This window comes from Scylla paramamosain, chromosome 13 (genome assembly GCF_035594125.1).
Source record: "Scylla paramamosain isolate STU-SP2022 chromosome 13, ASM3559412v1, whole genome shotgun sequence".
NCBI lineage: Eukaryota > Metazoa > Arthropoda > Malacostraca > Decapoda > Portunidae > Scylla > Scylla paramamosain.
The window spans coordinates 4,323,856-4,344,704 of NC_087163.1; the positions used below are offsets into that span (position 1 = coordinate 4,323,856).

At 39.0% G+C, this 20,849-nt stretch overlaps 1 protein-coding gene across 2 annotated transcripts; it reads right to left on the reverse strand.

The window, feature by feature from the left end:
* Positions 1-2,481: 2,481 nt before the first annotated feature.
* On the reverse strand, positions 2,482-20,700 carry LOC135106362 (BLOC-2 complex member HPS3-like). 2 transcript variants are annotated; one of them, XM_064015299.1, is made up of 19 exons: positions 20,635-20,700; positions 14,994-15,211; positions 14,231-14,826; positions 13,908-14,095; positions 13,611-13,798; positions 12,423-12,563; positions 11,929-12,098; positions 11,667-11,779; positions 10,865-11,116; positions 10,595-10,760; positions 10,389-10,487; positions 10,105-10,209; positions 9,910-10,026; positions 9,603-9,806; positions 9,310-9,399; positions 8,668-8,901; positions 8,160-8,336; positions 6,969-7,083; positions 2,482-6,170 (listed from the first exon to the last, which is right to left on the reverse strand). In XM_064015299.1, exons 1-19 carry the CDS (start codon positions 20,640-20,642, stop codon positions 5,989-5,991), a joined length of 3,363 nt encoding a protein of 1,120 aa, XP_063871369.1. In that variant the 5' UTR covers positions 20,643-20,700; the 3' UTR covers positions 2,482-5,988. The 2 variants fall into 2 exon arrangements, with proteins under 2 accessions (XP_063871369.1, XP_063871368.1); XM_064015298.1 differs by lacking the exon at positions 20,635-20,700 and adding an exon at positions 16,266-16,490.
* Positions 20,701-20,849: the final 149 nt, after the last annotated feature.

The window sequence follows — 20,849 nt, forward strand, 5'->3', positions numbered from 1 at the left end:
GGATGAAGGTGATTTTAAATGTTATGTTGCTTGATGAGGTAGTCTTTTTTTGTAATGTTTAGGATTTCATGTTACCTACAGGAGGATGAGTGTTAAAATGAAGTTCACTGGGAGTTGATGTAGTTGTTTGAAGCAGGATAGTGTGGCACAATGTCTGTTTGGGGTCTCAAACTTGGAATATGGAGAGGAATATGGAGAGGAAAAAAAAAAAAAAAAAAAAAAAAAAAAAAAAAAAAAAAAAAAAAAAAAAAATATATATATATATATATATATATATATATATATATATATATATATATATATATATATATATATATATATATATATATATATATATATATATATATATAAAAGGAAAAAAAAAATATATATATAAAAGAAAAAAAAAAAAAAAAAAATATATATATATATATATATATATATATATATATATATATATATATATATATATATATATATATATATATATATATATATATATATATATATATATAATTAAATTTAAAATTTTTCAGGAGCATGTGTTAAGTAACACTAGAGCAGAATATTGAGATTTTTAGATGTAGAAAGTTTACTGGAGACAGCTAGGATGATTTCTCTGCTTTACAGCATCCAGTTCTCCATATCCAAACACTCTCTGTGATGCTCAGCTTCTCTGTACATCAGTTCACTGAAACCCAGCTACCTCTGTAGGTTTAGTTGTGTTGTAGCTGAGCACTGATTGGCTGCTGCAGTGTATTTACAACTCAGTACTGTTTTAAATTCATTACTAACAATGCATATTACCATTTCATAATTAACAAAATGATAGGTTGAAAAGTTACAAAATTCAGGCCTATTATGATAACAAACTAATAAATATGACCATGAATGAACTATCAGGGATGTGGGAATCCAGTAACACTGCTGCTACACAGCCATCTCAGCAGGTCACACTACCTTCTCAGTGTTTTCTTATTATTCCTATACTTATAACTATAAAATCTATGAGGAGGTAGTGTGTACTGCTGATACAATGAATGTGTGACAGCAGTGCTGTCTAACTCCCAGAGTTTAGACAAGTGTGTTCATTAATATTTTTTTTCTGATTCTTTATTTCTTCATATTGGCTGGATTTTTGTGACTTGCCCAATACCTTTTTTTTGGTAATTATGAAAAAGTAGCATACTCATCAATGAATAACAAAAAAAAAAAAAAAAAAAAAAAAGCTAACACTGAGTTATAACATATGGCAGCAACCAATCCATTACTTGGCTAAGGATCTTGCTTGCCTAATACAGGTTGCTCTGTTCAGCCACTAGAGAATGAAGTGGAGTTACTGCTGTTTAAGCTACTTTTGTCAAGTGTAGGCTTTCTCCTCATTTTATGTAGGATATTCAATTTAGCTTTCTTTTCAGATACTTTTCTCTTCATCCTTTCAGTATGGGCATACTAGAATATTGCAGAAAATTACAAGACAAGACACCCTTTGGTTCCCATGACAAAAGTCTGTAATGAAATGCGTGCATCAATCACTGTATTGTAACTTGTGGGTGATCATTGTACAACAGCAACTCATACACAACAGGTTGTAGCTTGTCATGGGTTTTAAGGTCAGGCACCTTCCCAGTTGTTGGAGGAAAGGTTAATCCTGGTTCTCACTTATCTCCTCCAACCTTACTTGAAGCATGCATTGGCTGGAAGGAAATATCAATGTACGAGTTGGTACTCAAGAAAGCTCATGCTCTTACTACCTGGCCAAATTCCACCTCATGCCTTGATTTCTGGATGGCCAAGGAAAAGTACACCTGGTCATAAGATGTGAGGTTGTCAAGAACCCCAAGATAACCAGAAAACTCAAAAAAAACACCCAAATAGCCAGAAATGGGCGTGTGATGGAATCTGGCTGGGTGGCAGAGCATGTGCTTTCTGCCTAACTCCGACTCGAATGCTCCGATATTCCTCCCAGGCAATGTGCGGTTTGTAAGGAGAGCATTAGTCTTTTGCTCCTAAGTCCTCTTTCCAGCCATCCTAAAAGACAAGGTAAAGAAGTGACAGGCTAAATATAACAGCATATGACTTACAGGTTGGGGAGGGGGTAGGTGGAATCAGGCTCACCTACAAGGCCTAACCACCTCTCCAACAGCTGAGTAGGTGCCTGACCTTGAACCTAGTGACAAACTATAGCCTGTTATCTTGGAGAGTTCCAGTGTACAATATTCACCTGTAAGTTGGAATGCAGTGACATGGATGAACACATTTTATAAGGGGACTAGAGGGCATCTCATTCCATAACTTTCTGCAGTTACTATATTGGTGTCCCTTTGGTTCCATTCTACCAAACCACAATTTACCCTGCCTACATCTAGATAGTCAGATCTTTCATACAAATTTTTATTGCTCTCATTGCTTCCTTCTTGTCACTCTACATGTCCCCTCTTAGAATTCCTACAGCTGTGTCCTATTCTACATCAAAGTCTCTGCTCTATGTGCCTATGCTGGTAAAGACATATTCCTCTCTCTCTCTCTCTCTCTCTCTCTCTCTCTCTCTCTCTCTCTCTCTCTCTCTCTCTCTCTCTCTCCTTCCATGTGATCCTGTGACATACATCTTTCACAGCCTTATCTTTAATTTCCTCCTCCCATATTTATTAACATTGTCTTACTGCTTTCAGTTACCTCATTCTCTCCCTCCTCCCACAATCACCTCACTTCTTTGTACAACACTGGCATTTACCCTGTTGGGTAGTCTGAAGTCATACCTCTACTAATTTCCTCTCAATCCCCCCCCTTTTTTTTCCCCAGTATTCACCTTCAGTTTGTTCCATGCACATTGTTTACAAATCTATTTGATCCACACATTTGTAGGATCAGGTACATCATTCTGAATTTATAAAAGCAATTCTGCTTAATAGATATAAAATTCTATTAAATTAATTTATGGTTTAAAATACAAATGGAATTGTAGAGAATGATGGATCAGTTCTACAGTGTATATGAGAGAAACTGAAGGCAAGTGCTGGGGAAATTATGATAATTTTCTGGGGAAGAAAGTAGAGATGTGTTTATAAATTAAACTTGTAGTGAATAGAAAGAAATAAAGAAAGAATAGAGTAGTGAAAGAGATTATAAAGTACTGTGTTATCTTAGTAAACATGGTGAGATGGATGAAAAATGAGAGGGCAGTGCAAGATATGCATAGGATCACTTGCAAGGGTTATGAGGAGGAGAGAAACATGTAGAGAGGTCTAAGGAATATTAAACTGCTGGCTATGTCAGATTATGGCAAAGATATTTGGTTGTAGAATAGAGTGCAGCTGTCGAGAATGTGAGTTATGAGTTACCTACGAGGCATGTGGAGTGATGAGATGGGAGTGTAAGAGCAATGGAATTACATATGAAAATGCAGATGAAAGTGCAGTATCAGTACCTGTGGAAAGGGAGTGAAATGTGGAGTGGATGAAGAGATATATAGTAGTTTGGCCACACATTGAGAAGATGAGTTAATTAAGAGGTTGTGAAAGTGAAGATCCTAATAAGAGAGGAAGGCCACTCAGAAGATATAGATATGGTATGTGTAGAAGAAAACTTCAACAGCTAACTCTTGCATTTTGTAATTTAGGACGATAAAAGTGTGGAAAGGATGGGCAGTTGAAAGAGTGCACTAGATGCAAAAGAATGGAGCAAAAAACTGTGCTTACATGTGATGAAGATGAATGGAGAGCAGTTTCAAATTTATCACCTTAGACAATGCAAATGAAAATTTTTCATTGTAATTGAAATATAGCATAAAACAATAGTTATGGCATATAAATTAATAGTTTTGATAATTTACATGTGCAAATTCTCTAACAGAATGATGCATTCACAACTGCCCTCGAGTTATCCCCCTTCATGCCCAAGTCTTCACACTGTCCATCCATCCCATAGTTACTTTTTTGTGTAGTACAGACAGTGAGTCTGGAAACCTGTTGGAAGTGGAAAGCTGACAAAAAATCCTGCCAGTGTATTCCTTGAAATCAGTGCCTTGTCATATAACCTAAATGATAACTAATCACTAGTAATCGTATGCATATTTATGATAACATGAATGAGAATAGAGCAATAACAATAGTAATAACAGGATCTGCTTCAGTGTGCAAGATCATGACAAAATCAACAAGAAATCCATATATTTGAGGTCTGCTTAAATTGACAATTAAATCCCTGTTCAATGACTAGGATAAGAGAACAGCTAAAAATGACTTGAATCAGTCCACACCATTCTTGATTTATATATGCAGTGAGCCAACTGCTGTATCCCACCCTTTGCTTTTTTATGGTGCAAGTAACCTGAGTGATTGATTATGACCAATATCCCTCATTAGTTGTAATACTAAGCTAGCCACAGAAAATATAGCTGTAAAACACATATTTGAGTTTAATACAAAGGCCTAATGTCTGCAGTTATTGCGATGCTATGCACTAAGGTAACTTGGTGACTAAGGTTAACATGCTTTGTGCAGCTGTAATCAACAACACTGGTGGGATAATATCTGTTCATCACATATTCCTTGCTACTTATTAAGTCCCACAAGTAAAGGATGGTGATAGCAGTGTTTCCAAAACTTGTGATAGTTACCAATATCTAAATTGTGCTTAGTACTTCATTTAGTCTCCTCACATACTGGTGTATTACTCCTACATGAGAGATCCCTTCTTGACACTTCCTCTATTCTTTCAAGATAATCCACCTCATTCTATAATTACAATACATCCCCCTTTAGCTTAATTTCAAATCTAGCTACATCTATAGCCATTTTCTAAGCCATTGCTATTTTTGTAATCCTTGACTAGTCCCTGTTACCTGTCATCTAGACAGGGTGGAATCAAAAGCTTTTCGTCTCATCAACTCCTCTCCTCTAACTGACTGTCTTCAGCCTCTCTCTCACTGCCGCAGTGTTGCATCTCTAGCTGTCTTCTACCACTATTTTCATGCTAACTGCTCATCTGATCTTGCTAACTGCGTGCCTCCCCTCCTCCTGCAGCCTCGCTGCACAAGACTTTCTTCTTTCTCTCACCCCTATTCTGTCCACCTCTCTAATGCAAGAGTTAATAGTATTTTCAATCATTCATCCCTTTCTGGTAAACTCTGGAACTCCCTGCCTGCTTCTGTATTTCCACCTTCCTGACTTGAATTCCTTTAAGAGGGAGGTTTCAAGACACTTATTCATTAATTTTTGAATACTGCTTTGACCCTTTTACCCTTTTATGGGACTGGCATTTCAGTGGGCATTTTTTTTTATTGGATTTGTGTTGCCCTTGGCCAGTGTCCATCCTACATAAAAAAAAAAAAAAAAAAAAAAAAAAAAAAAAAAAAAAAAAAAAAAGGTATGCTCAACTCTGGTAACCACTAGATTTGTTTAAGTGCACTGTTTCCATAGTACTCGTATATGCTACTCTTCCCTTTATGGTAGCTGACTGCACTACAACAATATGTAAGAGTATGACGACCTGTTGAAAGCTCTGCCATGATCATCCTTTATGGGAAGAATAAAGGCTACCCAAAGGGGAGTATGGAGGACAAGTAGTCTAAAATTCCATATAGTAGCACATAAATATCTAAAGTATCTCTGAATAATTCAAATGACTAGAATGTTATCGAGATTCAATCAACTAAACCAAAAACTGACAGCATAGAGATGCACTATTCCTATATAGAAATTGTCATGACTGGGAGCCAGATTAGCTGGAAGGAAGAGCATAATCAGTGTGACACCAAGTGACCTTAAAATGATCAATGGACTACAAGTGAAGATTTGGCCCAATGTCATAGTTTGTACTAAAATAATTTACTTCAAAGAATTCCTGTATCTACTGTTTAGTTAAATTTTTTTTTCACTTAGTTTGCCCCTCATCAACAAATACAGTAAATTCCTCCTTTCAGCTCTGTCAATACTTACATAATAAGTCTAATGACTAGGCATGAAAGCTGACTTAGCATCACCTGGAGTTGTCAATGACCAATCCACATTACTTTGCCATTTGTGTCAACACATTTTTGGCGTAGGTCATCATAGAATTGCGAAGGTGGACTGCCAAGGCAGCAGAATGGCACTGCCGGATGTGACCTCTGAACTCCTCATGGCGACTGCTGGGTATGATCCTCATGAATATATCTAGAGGTGCAGTCAGAACCAATTCACCTAATACAGCTGTAGACAAAAAGATCAATCTTAATAAAGGAAATATTCACACATATATGGATCACCAAAAAGGTATTAAAAGTAAATACTTAACCAATATTCAAGACCAGCATTTATAATACCGATATGTAACTGATACCAGTTGAATAAAATTTCAAAATACTTAATCTCTTAATTCTTAAATTTTAATTATTATAGCAAATCTTTGTAAATAATTTGCACCATCCTGAAAATATGAACTGTTCTTGATGCTCATGCACATAATTTTGATAGATTACATGTTTGATTTGCATAGTCACAAAGTAAATATGCAGTGTAGGCTGTTTTGCTATGGCCCCTCCCTTGTGATTGTATATGAATGAGTGAGATGTTAGAGAGGTAGGCAGATTGATAGAAACACCTAGTGAATAACTCCTTGCTAGTCATATGCATTTCCTATGAGTGCCTTCAAAGTACCGCCTGCTAATTACTTGTTTTCTTCATGTCACATGTAACTAAAATTTGCTGTTTTGCTTCAATCACTGAGCAAAATTTACTGTTTTATTTCAATCACACAGCAAATGAACCAAACCCCAGAGGCTTGTTCTTGCTATGGAAGAGCATCAGATTATGCATAGGAGTACAAGTTGGATGTGCAAATGTATCCCATTAGAAAATTGAGTAATTGCAGTATTTTTCAAGAAGCAAGGAGCAATTAAGGTTATATGACAAAACACAAAACTCATAATATTGTTAATATAAGTGCATGAAAATGAAAAATGGAGGCTGGATAATAAATGTGATATAGATAATACAATTTGATCTTACCATTCAAGACATCTGAGTAAATATGATAAGTTGCATCTGATTCCACAAGGCTGGATTTATGATTTATTAACTTTGTCACAAGTTCTTCCCACTCTAGTGGGGACTCGTACATATCCTGTAAAAGACAAAGCAATGGTTAGTCATTACAAAACCCATGAAGCATGTAGAGTTATAGATCATCAATGAGCTATTTCTGACACAAAGTGGCATCTGAGAGAGAGAGAGAGAGAGAGAGAGAGAGAGAGAGAGAGAGAGAGAGAGAGAGAGAGAGAGAGAGAGAGAGAGAGAGTCTTGAAATTCAAAGGGTAAACAATCAAAAGCCTGAAATTAAATACCAAGTTCCTAAGCTTGTTTTGTAGGTCTTAATTCAAATTCACTTATCTATACCAAGGCTGTCTACCTGAAAAGAGGCACACAACATTCACATTCACGCCACTCTTAGCACCTTGGCCCCCAACGGAGAAGAGAAAGTACTCCTGCCCTCATCTTTTGGAAGATCAGTCACACAGCTTGAACAGTTGTCTGGAAAAGGGCTCCTTCATCGCAAGTACTCTTCCCTACCACATCTGTGTGAGACCATCAATGTGTAACATCTCCCTTGGAGGTTACAGGGCTGTGTCATTCTTCACCCACTCACAGCTGCTCTTCATTCACTTCTGTCATGGACAATCATTCTTCTATGCCCCAGTGTCAGCCCTCTTCCCTTTTAGGCCTCCTTTACACTATCTATGCATCCCTTATGTGGCCTCTATCTCACAAGTTCATACCTCTCACTTGATCTAAGGATTCTCCATTCTCACACATCCATACCACCCCAGCACACATGGTTATGGCTGTCCTGCAGTCTCTCACAACACCTGTCCTCTTTCTCACTTCATTTCGGACTCTGTACAAGTCACTCCACACATACTCCATAGAGATCTCATCTCCATTACATTCAATCTCCCATTGTCAGCTATTCTCATAATCCAAGTCTAAGCACTGTACCCTTCATACAATATTCTCTTCACATTCATTCTAAGTGCCATACTCTCAAACAATATTCATACCTCATAACACTTTTCTTGCTTCCTTTTATGTATGTATTTCAAATTCACATGCACAAGGAAGTAAAGCAATGACTACTGTATGACATCATCACCAATCCTCAAATTAAATTAACACATTTCTTTCCATGATTCCCACAATTACCTTTCCAAACTGCAGAAGAGCATATGGAAACTCCTCCAAGATGTAATCCAGCTGCTGTGAGCGATCCAAGCATAGTATCTTGAGAGACTGTGCACCCAAAACAGATGGATTGGCTGTGGCAAACTTGAGAACGTTTGAACGATCCTCTGATGATGGCAGATCAGAGCTTAGGAGAGACTGAAAATAACTCTCATTAACCATTTACAGTACATGACAAACTGGAGAGAGAGAGAGAGAGAGAGAGAGAGAGAGAGAGAGAGAGAGAGAGAGATATTAAATGATTGATAAAAAATGTGAATGTAGCACTGCAAGGGCAAGTGATAAGGAAGAAAAACTGGACAATTCACATGACTACTAGAAGTATTTTTACACTTTTTAACACTAAAATTTTGCTACAACCAAAAGTCTTCTGAGACAAACTGGTGTAAGGTTGATTATAATCCAAACTTCAATTTCTCAACCATCACCATAGTATGGTATAGCATAGCAGTGTTAAAGGAGCATTTACCTGAAGAACCACAAGGTGCAGCAGTGAGGAAGACAAGGTTTTTCTCATTTCCTTAACTTCTGAGGGAGTCTTGTCTTCAGGGGCTTCTCCTTCAATAGCAACTATTGCCTGGCTTTTGTTGCTCATGGACTGTTCTTGACTAAATGGAGGCAGAAGGGCCAGGAATGTTGGGCGTGGGGCATACAGCTCCTTCAAGGCTACTCTCTGGTCACTCCAATTTGGGTCTTCCTTAGACTGAGGAATCCAAAACAAAATTACCATGCTGTATTATCATTGTAGTATATTATACTACAGACATTTAATGTGCAAGGATTTTTCAATTAAAAATCAGGTACTAAATAAAACAGGGTAACAGGTAAAATATCAGTCTAAAGTCTTATATCATATATGTATTGTTGGCCATCTTATCTGAAAATAGCTTGTCAAGTGAAATTCTTGATCATTAGATTAATTCTATGGTTTTCTGCATGTTATGTATGGGTCAGACTGTTTATTAACACTCAGTTGTCACAGGGACTAGAGTTTCTTGGGCACTAAATTTGTTTTGTAAAAAAAAAAAAAATAAAAAAAATAAATAAATAAATAAATAAATAAATAAAAAAGAAAAATAAATAAATCTGAATAGTACCACCATGTACATACCTTATCACCGAAAGCACCCATGAGACTGGCCAGGTAAAGGCTCACCAGCACTCGTACAGCTCTGTCATAACGGTCCCGCTGGTCAGTGATCTGTAACACACACACACACACACACACACACACACACACACACCAGATATAAAACTATATTGTGTATATATTTTGTGCATATTGCAATATTAATTAAGCTGATTTTATTCTTGGCAGACAAGCCAATTAAACACAAGTTGACTATTATGCTCTAAAGCATGAATAAAAAGAACAAAATCACCTTTCTATAAGCATTTACTTACCTCAGTGTTGTGGGCATATTCCAAGAAGAACTTTTCCAGAAAGTCTCTAAGCCAAAGTGAATGTGTGTTGCACTCAGGGCCACAAGACACAATTGGATACACTGCTATAAAGGCATCTACAAAAGCATTCAAAGACAGAGTGCCTTCCCCAATCATGGACACAAATACCTCTGTGAAAACTTCTTTCTTGTGCTCTGCCAGGACCTGTAAAAAATGCATTCAACAATAAATGTTAGTCCAACAAGTACAAGAAAATAAGTTGCTCATGCAATTTTCATGTCATGGAGGAGGATTAACAATTTCTCACCTGTGCCAAGGGGGAGAGTGTTGTTGTCCCATCCTGTGTAGTGAGGAGAAGACGGGAATGCTGCAGCAACACCACTACCAACTGGTAAGCTCGAAGTGAGGCCACAACTGTTGCTACCTAAGTGAAGGGCAATTAATTAATAGTCTTATATACAAATCTTGATGGAGAAATTTAGGTATAAGTATGTATGCATACCTGTTCAGGTGATCCTCTGTCCAGAATCACAAGGGCCAAGGCCAGGACGTCTGTTGGTCTTGGCTCCTGCGTTTTGGACAATTCTGTTTTTATTATTGCCAGCACCTGTTGGGATGGGAAGTTCATAGCATACATGAAATAAAAATATCACAAAAAAAAAATATATATACTCAGGTTTGAATTCTCAATTAAATCTGGCCAAAAACCTATTGTTCTTAAAAAACAAATACTAATGAAATAAGCAGAACATTTTCTTAACACATCTTTGTTAATAAAATTCCTACCTTATCTTTCTTGTATTCCTTAAAGCAATTTGACTGTAGAATTACTGCAGACACTTTTTCTGGGGCAATCTTTTCCATCATCTCCAAAACACAGTTGGCCTGAAAATGACACACAATTAAGACACATGATTATATGTATGTAGTTAACAGCACATCTCCAATTGAACACAAGCTCTTGAGCTAAGAAGGATTTCACATTGCCTCACCTGTGCAGCAGTGAGTGGAGCTGTGTTTGGATGGAGCAGAAGAGCTGAGACAACAGGAACAAGGCCTGGGCACTGCAACTCCAGCCTCTCTACTACTGCATCAGGAGTGAGGCTGGACACCTGGTAATACTGAGTAGCCTGCTTCCATTCTGCCTCTGTATCACACCTGTAGAAAAATAAGCTTATAATAAGATAATATAATTTTATTACTTATACTGTGCTGCAATGTGATGAGGGATTTTATTTAACCAGTAAACAAATATAACTTACTGGGCATAGTAATCACCAAGCAATGCTGAAGAATCCTGCAACAAAGAGCAAAGATCTTCATCAGACTCCTCAGCCTGAGGCAGCTCGTGGTGCAGGGCTGTGGTGAGGATCAGATGAGCTTCCAATAGCAAGTGCAAGTAAGTAGAGGGAGAGGCAGAGCGGTGGCTACGGCCCACACGCACCATCTCCTTGTACAGGTTGGCAGCACTAGGCAGGTGGAGTGAGTACACTGTGTGGGATTTGTCACCACCTCTGGGGAAGAAACACAAGACATTATTTCTTTCTAAATGTGCATCTATAGAGATGCAACATGTAAATATCTGGTCTACATCCCTCCCTTCAGGGATGATATAAGGCTGTTATTAATGGAAAGATTTTTGGCATTTCTATGAAACATTTTCAATATTTTCTTGTGTAAATGGTATGACAAATCATGACAGACCAAAAATCCTTTGGTCATTAGTGATCATCTTAAATCTCGCTGATAATGTGTTTAGTTTGTATTTACCTAGAATGTCCTATTAGATATTTGATTCTCAGCAATGACTTCTAACTGCTACCAAGAAACTGATCACAGGACAAGATAGATAAACTAAGGAATGAACCACCATAAGGACACTCAAGATCATGTGAGTCTGACAGTTTACCAGTCAGGCCAATAAGGCTGATTCACTTAGGTCGAAGGATGACTTTGACTCTTCTGTCACTACATATGAATATATTAAGAAAGAATTATGAATACAAATCTCATTCTGGAAAAGAAAAATCTTTAACTACTTACATAACAAGAAAAGTGACTTACTCATTATTTGCAGCTATCAGGGCAAGGCAAGATTTGGTGAGAGTGAGTGTCTCAACATTGAGGAAGGGCCGCAGTCCAACCAAACACACAGTCTCCTCCCAGTGTGGGGGAACCTGGGAATAGAGTTTATTCTAAACAAAATATTTCACCTTCCACATTGTTTGCTTCAACTGCCCAACCTTCTGATTTAATTCAGCTAATGAATTAATATTTTGTAATTAACAGACTTTCCACCAACTGCTTCACCTTCCAGTCTACTTACAACCATGTTGAGGCCCTCTGGGAGGTGTGACACAACAACAACAGGGTGTGGTCTGAGGGTGTAAGTTTCCAGGCCAGTTAGTGTGAGGGCATGTAGGAGAGATGGTTCTAGTGCCACTGAGTACACAGGTGCTGTGTAAGAGAAGACACCGCCACGCACTACACTGCTACCTAGGAGAGAAATTGTAATCATTACTTAATGCAAAGAAAGCTCAGATTGTTTAGCAGTACCTCTGATATTAACACTCAATTTATCCAGCCTCTGCTTTATATTTAACACAATATAACATCAATATTATTTTTCCATATTAACTTTAGTTATTTCTTGAATAACACATTTATGTAAAAAATGGTTGGTTGAAAAAATTATGTTGCTTCCTCTAAAATTTACAAACAATGTTCCTTGTTTTAAATATTTTCTAATAGTAATTTCATTTAACAAAACCCTATATTAATTACAACACATGCTTGAAAACATGGAGACACTTGACTCACTGAAGGCATCATAAGAGAGAGTGATGTGGTACAGCTGGCCAACATGTGGAGTTGTAAGGAAGACTGAAGCACCAACCTTGAGGGCTGACCCGGAGGGCTGTAGTGGGTGTGAAGGACGACGAGGGGGAGTTGCTTTACCATCTGTTAAGATGAAAATTCCTGTTATGTAATTTAAATAAAAGTATCCTGAGATGTAACATGGTTTTGTAGTTTACAGGAGTGAAAATTTGACATTACAAGACAATGCTAAGAAAACAACTAAAATTTAAACAAAACCCTAAGAAAATCCATAAATCTATACATTCAATCCTTACACTAGGGAAAGAGGGAGAGGGAGGGGAAGAAAGATGCTGTCTTAGGTATGGAACTTCAGAAAGTTGTTGCTTGGCTCATTCAGGCACAAGTTTACATTGCATTTGATGCACCTGATGAATGGATAATGAGGTCAAATCTATTGAAGAATGAAGTTAAATAGGTCACATCTCAGGTGTATGAAGTAGGCTATTGTGACAGTATAAAAAATAATGAGGTTTATCTGAGGTACAATTGCCACTGCATGAAAATCCACAAATGTGCCAGAAAAAAGCTGGTAACAGGCTAGGCCATCTCCCACCACTGCAGTAGTTTTGTTAGCTGGTAGTTGCACCTTACTGGTTTTAGTTATTGGCAGAGAGCAAGCAAAATGACCAGGGAGAAGTGAAGGCTCTTTCCTTCTCAGAGACACATTGACAGAAGGGACATATGTATCAAATGCGATATAAATGTGTTCCAGAATGAGAAAACTTTCCTACAGCTTGATACCTAAGGCAGTCTCTGTCTTCTCTCTCTCTCTCTGACCACTAATTCCTGATGTAAGAAGAATTAATGGATTTCTTTTGCCACCATTATAAACATCTTTTGTATCTGTACAATGTGGAAGCTTTATTCGTTAAGGGTCAGAAAATCAAGTTACATTAATAATCTAAAAATGTAATGAATCTAAGTACTGCATCAAACAGCATCCTTCCTTTCCCTGGTGATCAACATGACAAATCAGCCACACAGTAATACAGAATCATATCAATCCTCAACCTGGGACCTTTGTAAAATCTAGTGGTCTGAAATATGTAGCATCATTATTTTGGGCCAAGGAAATATTATATGGCCTATATAAGGTTAAATTCAAGCAGTTCTAATGCTATCTTTCACCTTTCTTCCCCTTCTCTGACTCATACACAGCCATCAGCATGAGGTTGGAGAAGGGAATGTCAGGATCACTGGTGTGGTCAGCTCGCCGGTGGATGAGAGTCACTGCTTCAAATACATTTGCTGGAAGTTTCACTCCTGAAGAGTTTGTGGTGAGGACCTTCATGCGAACACTGGAGCATCGGGCTGAGCTGGAAATCAAAGAGGGCTTAAATAAGCTCACTATGCTTACTTGGAATATCATGCATTACTTTTGCTTTTACACAACTTTTAATTAAAAAAGAAAAATTTGCAGCTCACCTTACAGGACCAATGACCTCCCCTGGTTCAGCTACTGGCCCACACTGAGCAGCTCCTACTAGGGAGGGGAACAGGAGAAATCGACTGTCTTCTGCAGGACGCCTCCGTCCATAGGACAGTGTTGGCACCCATGTAAGTTCACTTAAATCTACATAGTCATCAGCATCTCTTATGGATATTAAAGAATCCTGTAAATAAAACACCTTCAGTTAATATTATAAAAAACTTTCCTTATTAATACTATCTTTTTAATAAGCTAAGCCATCACAAAGATGTTAATTCAGCATACAGTATCCCCAAAAATAAACACAGTGACAGCTAACCTCCTTCTTCAGACGCTCCTTCATCAAGCCCCCAGAGCTCATGGAGTCAATACTGCGGCCTGGGGATCTTGATGCTGACCGTGTCTTGGACTTGGAGCGGGACTTGCTGCGCTTTTCTTGTGGTTTACTCTCTTTTTCTTCTGAGTTTGCTTTCAAAAGTTGTGAATTGATTGTAATTTGAAAGATGTGTGCTTCTGACTCAGATATACATCCAATCAAATCCTCAGACATGGCAACTTCCTTAACAATGAAGGACATGTCAAGTTCCATGTATTCTTCAAAGTCAATAAATTTAACTTTTGAAAGATCATGGGTCTTTTCACAGAATCTGAATATTGTTACACTGATGCCACAAGCCACAGCAATGTTCCCAGTTGATTGACAGCAGGCAATGAACTCTGCTGGTTTACGAAGAGGAATTTCCACCATTTCTAGATTAGCGACACCTGACTGACTGCTGGGTGTGACGCGCCCGGCAATCCTGGCCCTCATTGGCTGATTGGTGGTGCTCTGATCCCAGTGGAGATAGACTCGTACATATCGGTGATCACCACCATGTCTGGCTGGCTTGGTTTCTAATGTGACCACAAAGTTGCCTGGTTGAGGAAACCTTTGTTTTAGCATATAAAAACATTTGCTTAACAATCAGTCTATATTCTTGATAGTTAATTCCATTTGCAATCTCTTTGGACATATGTAAATGAACACATTTAATGAACATTCTCATGAAGAAACAAGAATAGAACTCTGCTGTGTAATGTACCTGTTTCACAGTAAACAATTTGCTGGACCAGATCAACAGTGGGGAAACTGCCTTGCAAAGCTCCACCAGCCTTGAGATCACGGATATCCACGGTGTGTTCCCCACCGACCAGGAGAATGTCATCTTTTCCCCTGGTGACTCCTCGGCCCCCTGAGCGCTCCAGGCCAGCTACATCTTGACGTGTGAAGTGATGGACTGATATGACTCGCACCATTTTGCTGCAAATGACATTTTTCTCATATTTAAAGAAGATGCATAACTAAAGCAATATAGTGCAATATATTATTGAGGTCTGAGGTTTGTGACTGGAACTGATCACATGTGACAGGTGAAAACCAAATGTGAAAAAAAGCAACAATGGGATTTTGAGAGAAAAAATAAGTCGTAAAAGTTTGATTTTTGAAGGGAAAGTTCTGTATTTGAGAAAACACCATCTATTAATGGAAAGATGTATTACAAAGAGGCCCTTTCTTGTGTGTGACCATCCAATGAATTACCTTAAAGTATAAAAATAAAACTGCCAATAAATGCTGTCTTTATAAAAATATCACAGATCCTGTGTGATGCATTGAAGGTTCTGTTGGTAATATTCAAACACAGATGTAATTAAAACTATACACTGATTAAGGAAATGCATGTCCAATCACAGGCAGTCTTCAGCACAATGCTGGTGGTAAGTCTGCATGTATTTTAAAGTTAGGACGGAAAGAACCTCTCATCAAAAAGTGGTTTCCTGAAAAGGATGCATCTGACTGATGCAACACACATCAAAGCTAGGGATGAAATGTATACATGAATTGTGTACTGAAATATAAATATGAATACTTAAAATTCCTGTCAGCATAAAGATTACAAAAGATTCAGAAAAAAAAAAAAAAATCAGCAAAACTAAATGAGGAATGTGTTCTGTGTCCATATCATTACAGTCCCAACATCCAGGCAGCCCTGCACTCCCCTGGTGTACTGCACACACTGGCTGATGATGAACAGTACTGATAGCCACTACTCGGACTAAAGGTACTAGCATGGTCCGTCATCAGAAACACATTGACTAACGGTGCAATGAATCAGTCAGGTAGACATAGTTCTGGTCAGATGTGTACCTGTCACTATATTGGAAGGTGTGGAGGTCAGGGCCAGGTAAACACTGCCTGGTGGCGCCCCTCACCTCGGCCAACACCTGGGGTTTCAGAATGCCAGTGGTTGGAGGCGAGCTTACAAGCACCTCATAGCAGGAGGAAATTTGAAAACGCAGCAGGTCTGAAGACTCACCTTGGATGCTGGGCGGGGTCGGCCATCACCGTGGGTGTGGGGAGGCAGGGACCAGTGGTGGGAGGGGCAGCAGGGGCCTCCTGCTTCTCACAAGCCAACGGGACTACTAAGCTGAGGGGTTTATCCTGTGGGCCTTCAGGGGACTATTGCAGACTCTCATATGACTACCTTACATCCTCTGATTATCCTGAACGAAATACACATTTACCCCAGAGTATAAGTAAAAAATAAGTATTGGTACGTATAGTAGGGGGTTGTTTAAAGGTGAGGATGCTGTAAAGATATAATCAGACGATAATAACCTCCATCACTGCACACCTCTTATTTATCCATTTATTGGTTTTACGCATGGTGAAGGCTGGTCAGAAGCACATAGGCTTGCTTAAGTTAATCCACCAAGGATCAGAAAAGGTAGAAGGCTGAATAAGAAAAATAAAATAAAAATTAAAAAGCACATAATGTATTTGTAGTTTGAATTTACCAGGGTTAACCTCGTAAGAATCGGATTTTTTTTTTTTTTTTCTAAATCTCTCAATTCCAGTTATCATAGTATATTGGTACCCGGTGCTTCTTCATAACTTCCTCTTTTCTCTGTAACTATATTAGCTAGGAAAGATGTTACTGTAAAGCTGCAATTAATATTTGACAAACATTGAGACCTGAAACGTCATATGCTTCGTAGCGCATGCACGGTACGGCACGAAGCTCACGGGCATCACTTTGATTGAGCAACACCCACTTGGCACCGTCCTTCCTTGCCGCACCATCATGACCACCATGATTACCATCTTGTGTGTGTAAGGGTGGGAGGGGATGGGGGAAGTAGTCTTGAGCAAACTGTGCCCTAAAGTTGCATTAACCTCTTGGACACTTCGAGTACGCGTAAGGGCAGATCAATCTATACAGTAGCCTACCGTGTTCTAGGCTTACATGGGGCAACTGGAGGAGGACCAGGGACGTGGATGCAGCCATATATATGCAGTTATAAGCCTGTGTAGCTACTCCCCTGCATCTACATCAACATTAAGTTCTTGCACTGCGTTTTTTACGACTCTTATATTATTATATTAAGCGATAAATTAGACAATGGATTAAACGATCAAATCTCTTAAACATGCTTTGCATTAAGACTCGTGTAACTACTACTCTACAATATGGCATTATGTGTTCCGTGATGTAGCAAGCATTAATGTAGATAATACGTGCTTACAGAACCGTAGCTGGGATCATTGATAAATACTGAACAGACTAACCCGGTCGAAACTATTACCAATCAACTAAGAGAGAGAGAGAGAGAGAGAGAGAGAGAGAGAGAGAGAGAGAGAGAGAGAGAGAGAGAGAGAGAGAGAGAGAGTTAACGGCATGTAAAAACTTCTATATGGAGGGGGGCGGTTGGCTTAAAGGAATGCGATGAACGATTCACACCTTTCGGCTATGACTTTCCTTCTCCCCCCTCTCTCTCTCTAGTGCAAGAAATATGAAGCCATGCACATATTACTTGTCTATAATTGCAGATAATCCAGAAGTATACGGCGAGTATAGTTGGATCGTTTATGCGAACAATCGTGATCGTGGTTCTACCTTGTTTGACCGCTATACGGTGCTTTTTTTTTTTTTTTATGTAGGAAGGACACTGGCCAAGGGCAACAAAAATCCAATAAAAAATATGCCCACTGAAATGCCAGTCCCATAAAAGGGTCAAAGCAGTGGTCAAAAACTGATGAATAAGTGTCTTGAAACCTCCCTCTTGAAGGAATTCAAGTCATAGGAAGGTGGAAATACAGAAGCAGGCAGGGAGTTCCAGAGTTTACCAGAGAAAGGGATGAATGATTGAGAATACTGGTTAACTCTTGCGTTAGAGAGGTGGACAGAATAGGGGTGAGAGAAAGAAGAAAGTCTTGTGCAGCGAGGCCGCGGAAGGAGGGGAGGCATGCAGTTTGCAAGATCAGAAGAGCAGTTAGCATGAAAATAGCGGTAGAAGACAGCTAGATATGCAACATTGCGGCGGTGAGAGAGAGGCTGAAGACAGTCAGTTAGAGGAGAGGAGTTGATAAGACGAAAAGCTTTTGATTCCACCCTGTCTAGAAGAACAGTATGAGTGGAATCCCCCCAGACATGTGAAGCATACTCCATACATGGACGGATAAGGCCCTTGTACAGAGTTAGCAGCTGGGGGGGGATGAGAAAAACTGGCGGAGACGTCTCAGAACACCTAACTTCATAGAAGCTGTTTTAGCTAGAGATGAGATGTGAAGTTTCCAGTTCAGATTATAAGTAAAGGACAGACCGAGGATGTTCAGTGTAGAAGAGGGGGACAGTTGAGTGTCATTGAAGAAGAGGGGATAGTTGTCTGGAAGGTTGTGTCGAGTTGATAGATGGAAGAATTGAGTTTTTGAGGCATTAAACAATACCAAGTTTGCTCTGCCCCAATCAGAAATTTTAGAAAGATCAGAAGTCAAGCGTTCTGTGGCTTCCCTGCGTGATATGTTTATCTCCTGAAGGGTTGGACGTCTATGAAAAGACGTGGAAAAGTGCAGGGTGGTATCATCAGCATAGGAGTGGATAGGACAAGAAGTTTGGTTTAGAAGATCATTAATGAATAATAAGAAGAGAGTGGGTGACAGGACAGAACCCTGAGGAACACCACTGTTAATAGATATAGGAGAAGAACAGTGACCGTCTACCACAGCAGCAATAGAACGGTCAGAAAGGAAACTTGAGATGAGGTTACAGAGAGAAGAATAGAAACTTGGCTTGGTGAGTGAAAAGAGTTAGCATGGTAACTCATGGACATACGGGCGTAGGTGTATAGCCATATGCTGAGGAGGAAGGAAAGCTTCATTGTTGTCGATGACCGCGTGGGTACAAAGCAGTAATTACCGGAATAGCGGGTAGGAGGAGAGCAAGGAGGAAGGGAGGGAGGGAGGGAGGGAAGGAGGGAAAAACGATAGTGGAGGGAGAGGTGGTTGAGTGTAACTACGTCACACAAAGCAAAGAATGTGTACTCGGCTCATGCCAATTTACCCTTGAAGACCAAGAGTAAACTTCTTAATGATGCACGTTTGACGATGTACTGTAATGTCATCAGTTAGGGGACGGTGTCAAACAAGCTGCGCCAAAATGTCACATTGAACTGCTTGTTTAGATTTTTTAGAAAAACGATCCCTCACATGGCCTGAAATGGACAGTAGTCTGTTTAAAGCTCGCCGTGACTCATCACTGACATGATTACCGAGTCCATTGCAATCATGTACCAATGATTTTTTTTTTTCTTCATGTCTAGCTCATCAAGCTTGAATCCATTAATTATAGTCCTATCATGATTACTAACCCTTTTTGTTTATATCACCCTTGTATTTCTTATGTCACGTAAATACACTTAACATAACGAATGTTACGGAGGCTTTTGTCTCTCGTGAGGAGTATCGCTCATCACTTATCTTTTCAATTATTTCCTTCTGTACTAACAGACATTGGTGTATCTTTTCTGTAGAGTATGTGTGTGTGTGGGGGGGTTAACATTTACAATTATTCCTTTTTACTTTGCTGTTGAACACTGACATGATGATATAGTTTACTTACTGCAGTGTACATACGTACGTCAGCAAAGTTTTAGACAGTTTGGACTGGAGCGGGTATCCTGCACATTAACCAATATTCTTTCTGACAGAGATTTGAGACAACTCGTAAATTCTTTTCCTCCCTCTAATTCCAACATCACCTCGCTCTTCGTGTATCTATTATTATATGGATTTCCTTTGCATCAGTATTTTGCATTTGCTAATGTTGAATTGCTTTTGCCATCTGTCTATCCATTCGTTTACTTTATCTGTTGGCTGGGTGGTTGCATCGGAATCTGACCTAATTAACCTAATTTCGTATCAGGAAATATACTAATATCGCTAATAATTCCATTATACACATTATACGCATTAAAATTATGAGTAGTTCCATAACTGATCTTTATGGTACCCCACTGATTACTTACCCCGACTCTGATTTGTAGCCACTGACTGTTACCATTGCACGTTCCTTAATCTGATCCAGGGTATAACTTTCCCTTTCTTGTAATCTTTCTACCATATCTTATGCTTTACCTTTTAAATGTCGTTACTTTTCAGCCGCCTTTTTTTAAATTTTTTTTATCAAGACTTGCAGATTACAATTTGCATAGAGCTCTCTGCGTCTCTTGCAAGCCAAATACCTGAAGCCCTGCACCAGTTCATTTCCTTAACACACCTTCCAGAGCATGTCTTCATCACACACCATTATGAACCTCGCTTTTAATTATAACTCCCTTAAGAACATCCCCGCATCTACCACACCTTGTTTTGTAATTAGCCCAGTACATCTACAAGGTGGTACTTACGGGCCCATAGTGGAAAGCAGGTGTCTTTGTTGGAACAGCAGGCCAGCAGGACGGTGAGGGCGGTTCAGTGCGTGGTGTTCGAATAGAGGGAGAAGGTTCATGCCTGCTTCATGCCGTGACGCGCATGCGCAAGAATGAAAAGCTGCAGTTCACAGCACACACTTGTCAATTATTAATTACAGTTATGAAAAGCTAACAACTGATTACATATTTGT